Source organism: Cryptomeria japonica, chromosome 7 (genome assembly GCF_030272615.1).
Source record: "Cryptomeria japonica chromosome 7, Sugi_1.0, whole genome shotgun sequence".
Lineage (NCBI taxonomy): Eukaryota > Viridiplantae > Streptophyta > Pinopsida > Cupressales > Cupressaceae > Cryptomeria > Cryptomeria japonica.
The window spans coordinates 604,236,011-604,244,375 of NC_081411.1; the positions used below are offsets into that span (position 1 = coordinate 604,236,011).

General features: G+C 36.3%; 1 protein-coding gene across 1 annotated transcript; it reads left to right on the forward strand.

Annotated features, from left to right (window-relative positions):
- The first annotated feature begins 812 nt into the window (after positions 1-812).
- Positions 813-5,344, forward strand: LOC131043305 (cytokinin hydroxylase). The gene is made up of 5 exons (XM_057976495.2): positions 813-1,414; positions 1,533-1,762; positions 2,419-2,666; positions 3,609-3,978; positions 4,636-5,344. Exons 1-5 carry the CDS (start codon positions 1,054-1,056, stop codon positions 5,083-5,085), a joined length of 1,659 nt encoding a protein of 552 aa, XP_057832478.2. The 5' UTR covers positions 813-1,053; the 3' UTR covers positions 5,086-5,344.
- The last annotated feature ends 3,021 nt before the right edge of the window (positions 5,345-8,365 follow it).

Sequence of the window (8,365 nt, forward strand, 5' to 3'; positions counted from 1 at the left end):
AAAGACAATATAATTAAAAAAATGAGACTTCTACAAAGATAATATATATGATGAATGAATGCCGATATCTATATGAATTTGTAGAAGCTAGTTCGTATGTGTGTTGTGATATATAAAAGTTATTTACATGTTATATTGTTAACCTATATATTCTGCATTGGATGTTAACCTCCCATCTCTTCAATACTACTAAATATGAGGTATAAATACAACTCATAAAAAATACCGAAAACTCAAAACTCTGATATGTGTCTAAAAGTCATAATTTGCTTTCTAGTAGTGGATGGGACTACTCTTGCTCCTTTAACTACCTTGTTTGGAAAAAAACAATATAATTACTTGTTAGTTAAAAAACCACATAACCACCGACTCAGAACCCACAGAAAAGTAAGCGGCTGGATGGAAACCAAAGAATCACTAAAACCCTATGATGTGACAACCTCCATGGAAGACCACTCACAGCTCAGAGGCATGACAGACATTTTTAGTGGATGTCGACCGACGCTTCCTCCAAATTTGAACAGAAACGTGTACCACCAAAAATAGAAATACAAAAAAGATGACAACGACCAAAAACTAAACCTGCCAATGCTTTGATTACTCTTTCCATTCTCAGCCTGGTCTTTCTGAAATTAAAAAACAAATCATAAATAGCGAGGGTAATCCTCCGCGTTGTCCCCTTAATTCTGTCTGTGCTGGAACCGCCATGGCCAAGCCAAAAGATATGATAAAATAAAATAAAAACTCAAGGGGGGAATGGAGTGGGGAAAGGGCACGTCGACTCATCTCCTCTCATCCCTTATCATTTCTAAGGAAAAAATCCTTCAACCTCTGTCCTTTCGTTTCCCTATCAATTTATTGACTTGAAAACAAGTAGACATCTAAGAGGGGACGTATCCACCGTCGACGTTCACGAATCCCAGTTGACCATGTTTGATTGAAGGACTGAATTCTAGTGTTCTTAAATAGCGGTTAGAGCTTCAAAGGATGAGAACCACGAGCTTAGAGATTATATTCGATAAGGGGAAAGAGGAGACAAGATATTAAAGCTCAATGGATGTCTTGTTATCTTGGAATGGCACCACAATAACCAGAGATTCATCTGAGAGGAAGAAAAATGAGATATTTTCGAGCTTTCTTTGGTCACTTGCAGGAATTCCTTTGGTGTTGTTTGGACTGGTTATGATAATGGTGGTCGTGGATTTTTTGATGAAGTATTGGGTGAGACCTCGTGTTATGAAATGGAGAATGGCTAGACAAGGTGTGTTTGGCCCAACTCCAAGTTTTATGATGGGAAATTTGAGAGAAATGGAAAAGATGAAGGATGAAGAAACTTCGAACCACATGCAAGGCGTTAGACATGATATTGTTTCCAGACTTCTTCCACACTACGTCCGATGGTCGAAGCTCTATGGTGTGTGGGTATTTTGTTTATGTGTGTATGTATTTGTTTTTGGTTAATGGTTGTTTGAGAAAGGATTTCACGTTAGTCAATGCAAGTACAGTGACATGAATTGTGTTTTTTATTTCAGGAAAGCGGTTCATCTTTTGGTGGGGAATCGAGCCCCGAATGAGCGTGACAGAGCCCGATCTAATCAAGGAAATTCTATGTTCCAAACACAGCCTTTACTATGGTAAGTCTTATCTGCAGCAGAGAGGAGTGCGGGACTTCATTGGTAAAGGGCTTGTCATGGCCAATGGGGAGTCTTGGGCTCACCAGAGGCGCGTGGTGGCGCCTGCTTTCAGTTTGGAAAAGATCAAGGTTTGTTTTTTCGATACAATTTCAATTTCATCTTTTATAAGATTGGAATGTTATTTCAACTTTCATGGATACGATTTCAATCTCATTTCTTATATCAAGATTTTTTCTTTTAAGATGATTTCAATCTAATCTCTTATGTCATATTTTTGAAGATTGAAATCTTGTTTTGTGTTTGAGCATAACCTCATCTCTTATGTCACGTTTGCCAAAGATTGAAATGTTGTTTTAAGTATTTGGACAGGATTTCAACCTCATCTCTTCTATCAAGGTTTGTTCTTGCAACACAATCTCAATCTCATCACTTATGTCATAGTTTTCAAAGATTAAAATGTTTCTTTAGGCACAATCTCAACCTCATCTCTTATATCAAAGTTTGTTTTTGCAACACAATCTCAATCTCATCACTTATGTCATACTTTTCAAAGATTGAAATGTATTTAGATACAATCTCAACCTCATCTCTTATATTAAAGTTTTCTCTTACGATCTCCATCTCATCTCTTATGTTATACTTTCTGAAGATTAAAATGTTATTTTACATATTTAAATACAAACTCAATTTCATTTCTTATAGCATACTTGTGAATTTGATTTTTGAATCGCTTGCTGCTTTGTACGTGCATTTGGATTGATTGGCTTTCACCTATATTTTTTAGAGTCAAGTGCAACATATGGTTGATTCGACCTTGGAAATGAGTGATAGATGGAAAGGAATTGTAGATGGAGGTGGAGGATCAGCCGAGGTGGAGGTGAGCAAGGATTTCAGTTGCCTGGCTGGCGATATCATTGCTCGTTCGATATTTGGAAGAAACTTCGAGGAAGGAAGAAAAATATTCCAACAGCTAACTTCTCTCCAAAAACTCTCTTCCCAGGCTGGACGATATCAATGGCTGCCAATCAGCAGGTAAAGATCGGGCCTCCATCTCACTGAAATATCATTTTGGGCAAGTAGTTTTAGTGCTTTTCGTGATGTTTGACACTGAAATTTCCAAGATGTTACGTGCATTCAAGGCTCCGTCCAGCTTATGTGGAAAACGTAGTGAAATAAGGCACGCGTCTCGAGGATGTCATTATACAGTGCATTATATCAGGCGATTTCTGGACGTGGATCAATCGCTGCTCTCCTTCGTCCTTCATTAATGACCATATGTTCTATACTACTCTGGCTATCGTTGTCTTCATTAATACACACAAAACTAAAAATCTAAGATATGGAGTTTGTTTTGTTATTTGATATGTTTTTGGCTTAAATAACATATTTTAAACATATTTTAAGATTTATTTGTTTAGGTGATTCATCTGAAATCAAAACTAGTAGTTAGAATTTCAATTTTATACTATAAATAAAAGTGTATTATTTTGATGTAAGATTTTATATCATCCACAAGTTTGTTTTGCTGTTTTGATGTGATTCTTAGTTAAACAGCACACTGTAAGTTTTGAGTCGTTCAGGGTACCCATTTAAAGTGACACTAATAAATGGGTTCTATTGAAAAGGCTAGTGTGAACATGAATGAGCCACGCAAGCAAGTCAAAGCTTAAAGTGTATTCTTCAAGCTTGCTTTTTGATATGAAAGTACAAGTCTATACGGATATCTCTTCCAATAAGAATCAAAGACTGAGATATTTATTCCTCAAATATCATTTAGAAACGTGATCTGACATCATCCGTTATGTCATACTTTCTAAAGATAAAGATTCAACTATTATTTTAATTATAACAATTTAATAAAAAAACATATATTTTCAAATAAAATATGACAGATGGGATCGTAGTAACAGTGTTTATAAAATTCTACCAAGAAAAGTTTTAACTAATTTCCAGTTGGGTGACTGAATGATGCAGGTTCTTACTGGTCTCGGTAAACTCAAAGATCAGAAAACTCAAGTTTGAGGTCGAAAACTCTCTGCAAGACATTATCCAAGCACGAGTGGACGAATACGAGGAGCAGAAGAAAAGCTATGGCGACGATCTTCTTGGGCTAATGCTCTCCCAAGCCTACGAAGGCAAAAGCAAAAAGTTGAGGATGCAGCAAGTGATAGACGAATGCAAAACCTTCTTCTTCGCAGGCCATGACACCACAGCCATGCTCTTAGCCTGGACAATGATGTTACTCGCTTCCAATCCTTCCTGGCAAGAAAAAGCGCGGAACGAGATCCTCACAGTCTGCGGCACAGACCTCCCAGACATCGATTCCCTCGCCAACCTCAAAATCGTAAGTAAAATCCAAATCGCATGTCTAGACAATAAACCACAACGTAGACTCAGTTGCATGGCTAGACAATAAAATCAGGTAATCAGTTTTTCACAAAATTGTAACTCTTTTTCATAAGATTCAGTTGCGTTCTTTTGTATCAATATTTTTTTATCATACTTTATGATCCATTGTCAGGATATTAGAGATTTCAAAGCATTTCGGATCACTCTGTGATCTATCATCAGAATATTATGATAAGCTTCTGGATTCAATTGTGTATATTTTGTTTGCATCAACGTTTCGGATCAAACTCCATGATCCATCAACAGAATGTTAGAGAGCTCAAAACGTTTCGGATCACACTCTGTGATCTATCATCAGAATGTTAGAAAGCTCAAAGTGTTTCAGATCACACTCTATAATCTATCATCAGATTATAGCTTCTTAAGCTTCCTAAACATCCTGATATCAAATCTATCCTTAAAATGTTAGAGAGCTTCCTAAACATCCTGATGATCCCAGATGTTGATGCAACAAAATACACAGTCAATTGCATGGCTAGACAATTTACAACGTAGACTCAGTTGCATGGCTGGAGAACAAATCCACAACGTAGACTCATTTGCATGGTTAAACAATCCAACTAATTTGTGGGCATATTGTTTTCAACTGCAGGTGGGGATGATAGTGAATGAATCTTTGCGGCTCTACACTCCGGCATCACTTCTAGCCCGGCAAGCCCAGAGAGATATGAAGATTGGGGGGCTGAGAATTCCCAAGGGGCTTTCAGTCTGGATCCCCACTCTCGCCATTCATCATGACAAGGAAATATGGGGCACCGATGCAGACGAATTCAAACCACAACGTTTTGCAGAAGGGGTGGCGAAGGCTTGTAAGCATCCAATGGGCTTTTTGCCCTTCTCCTATGGCCCTCGCTCCTGCGTGGGGCAAAATTACACACTTATGGAAACCAAATTGGTTCTTGCATTGATTCTTACGCGCTTTTCCTTCCGCCTCTCTCCCAACTACAAACATGCTCCAGTCTTTGTTCTCACTCTCAAGCCCAAGCATGGCGTTCACCTTATCCTAGAAAACTATGGATTCGCTTCTCCAGGCCCATTTTGATCTTATAATTCTTCACTGTGTCTATTACAAAGACCAAGTTTTGTAGCTTTGGTTTGGTTGATTTTGTTCATGTTGGTTGTTTTTATGGCGGTTGATTTTGTTCATCGCCTGGGGAGATTACAGAGAGTTTGAATTCATGAGCAAGCAGTTTGAAACCCAGGGCAAACTGTTCTTCTTACCATCGATGTTGTTCGTTCTTGTTCTTGTATGCAATTGTACTCTTTTGAGAATTCTGAATATTAAACTCAATACTTTTTAATCTTCTTACCACTGGTTTTCAACCGTTGCGTTATCATGATTGCAAGGGCTACAAAAATAATTCTCTATCAGATTGTCCAATCCTAATGTCGACGAGTTGTCTTTTTATATTAATGAATGTATCCATCCAATGTCTCTTTTTCTAGAACATTTAATTAATGAGATTTTGATTCTTTGATTCTTGATATAATCTTTATAGGTTATTTAAATTTACTACTGAATTAGAAATGAAGACAATATTTTGAGAAAGCTTGTGTTTTATTCAATATAATAATTTCTATGAAATCTTAAGTTTTAAAAATCACTCAACATAATATTTAAAAGAGTTAAAGAGGAACAAATAAATATTTAAAAAGAGAAGAATAGATATATATTTAATTAAAGAATATGAATAAATAATATAAATAGTATATTAATATTGTATGTAAAAATTATATTATATATAGTAATTATATATTATATTATGTATGATTGATTTCAGTTGGGGGGTTGGTTTGGGGAATCAATTGTGACAAAATTTGGCTCTGGGAGCCAAATTAATATGGAAGATTTTCAAAGAGCCTAATTTGAAATGGGTGAGATTAAATAAAGGTAAATATCTGAATGACTTGAGCCCAACTGGAATCTTTAGGGAATCAAATCCCCCTAAAGGATCAAGGGTGTGCAATTTTATGTTGAAATGCAGGCCGCTTATTATTGATCAGATTTCCTAGGATGTAGCAGATGGTAGAAAGGCATTGTTTTGGGTAGATTCATGGGGAGGATATCCAACCATCAACAAGTTGATGGACACTACCAACATTAGAACATTTTGTGAGCAGGCATGAGGTCCTTTTGTCCGAGACTATGTGACAAATATTGATTCAGACTTATCTGTAGGATGGCAATGGAAAACTTTTGAAGATCTTCCCATCCCTAGAGATGACATTACTCTACTTAAATAGATTCTAAAGAATAGAACATTATCATACAAAAATGGAGAAGATAAAATTATATGGACTAGAGCTAAATCAGGCATTTAAAATTCTAAAGATGGTTATAGAGCATTGGTTTCAGGACAAAAATTTCACAAAACATAAATTCCCATACATTTGTGTTGGAATAAGATGTGTTCTTCAAAAGTAGGTAGTTTCTCTTGGGCTTCTATTCAGGGTAGGATTATTACTGCAAAGTGGTTCAAAAAATTAGGATTTGAAGGTCCATCAATTTGTATATTATGTGAACATAGTGAAGAATTAGTCAATCACATTCTGTTGAATTGCACATATGCTCAAAAATCCTAGCAGTGACTATGTGCAAAATTATGTTGGATTTTAGCCCTTCATAATGATATTCTTAGCATATTTCAAGGTTGGCCTAAGTTGTATGCCTCAAGCCTTTTTGGCCCTTTATGGATTGCTTCTCGCTTCCTTCTGATTTAGGAGCTTTGGAAAGAGAGAAATCGAAGGTTATTTCAAGATAAGAAAATAAGTTGGGAATCTTTAACAAATAAAATAGAAGCAACTATTGTGGAGGTTCTGAATAGTAGAATTTCCAATGTTGGATCCAAGGATGTTTCTTTCACCAGTTGGGATGATAGAGTAAAAGGAAGATGGTTTGGCTAGCAAACTCCTCCTTTCATTGGAGTTGGAGGTCAAATCAGTCAAATTAATAGAGATCAATACAAATGGCATCCCCTGAAGGAGGGGTAGGTAAAGCTTAACTTTGATGGGGCATCCAAAGGAAACCCTAGTGCTTCCAAGGCTAGATGTGTAATCTATTCTTCTAATGGTAAATTTGTAATAACAAGAATGGCTAAATCTTTAGAACAAGTCACAAATAATGTGGCAAAATTCAAATCACTAAATGTAGGGCTCCTCTTATGTCGAGAACTAAACTTTTTGAAGGTGGAAATTGAGGGTGATTTGACATTAGTCATTAATGCTCTTAGATCTGGAAAAATATTGAATTGGAGATTAAACTCAACTTTGGGAAGAGCTCTTGAGCTTTTGAAGTTATTTGAGGTAGTCACTTTTAATCATATATATAGAGAAGGTAATGGCCTGGTAGATGAAGTGGCTAATTTAGATTTCAAACAGGTGGATACATAGCTAGTTTTGTTTCTTCTTAATTGGCTATGTTATAATTTTAATTAGATAATTATCAAGTATGTGTATGCAATTTCCTAGAGAAATCTCAGATAATGTAAAGAAGACCCACAAAAATCTAGATTTATACATTGGAATGGATTGATTAGGGGGAGCTAGAATTGTTTAAAGTTCCTCAATTTTTTGGCAAAGGGGAGAAGGAAGGAAAACAAGTCAAGCAAAAACCACATGGCAAATGAGCTTGCTAACTAGAGTGTAGATGGTGATCGATTTGATATTTCTGAAGCTTATAACTAAGTTGATTATTTACTTTATTCAAAAGGAAAATGTTTAGTCTATCATAGAATATTTGGTTTTTTATTTATTATTTATCCCAATATCCTAACACACTTGCCAAGAGGAGTTATTTTTCACATAAAATTGGTGGGAGTTCAGAATCCAAATATTCCCTATTGGATTGTGGGATTGGTTGTCCTTCTAGTTGGCTGAGGCAGAAGGTCTACTCAACGTCCTCGAAAACTACTAATCAATCATTTATGACTCACCCTTGGATGTGGTGGGTCATCATTACTCGAGTCCTTTTGTTATGCAGGTTTATTATATTGTCCTACTCCCAGGCGACAACGGTTGTGAGTTGGCTCACCTCTCCCTCAATGGATAATAATGCATGGTCACACGCTCCTGGGTTGGCGATGGAGATTTTGGCAGATTGGATATGATGGGAGTGTCTTTCACATTAATTCTATTTTAAGGAAACTTCCTAAACAAGTTGTTTGAAGAAGTTATTTAATAGATTGATCTTGGGCCTCTCATTCATCTTCTGCATTTCAAATCTCCTAGAGCTCTCGACAAGAATGGACAACAATATTAGGTTGGTTGCAAGGAAGAGATAAATGGGATTCCTAGGTTCCATTACTAATAAGAGGTTGAAATAA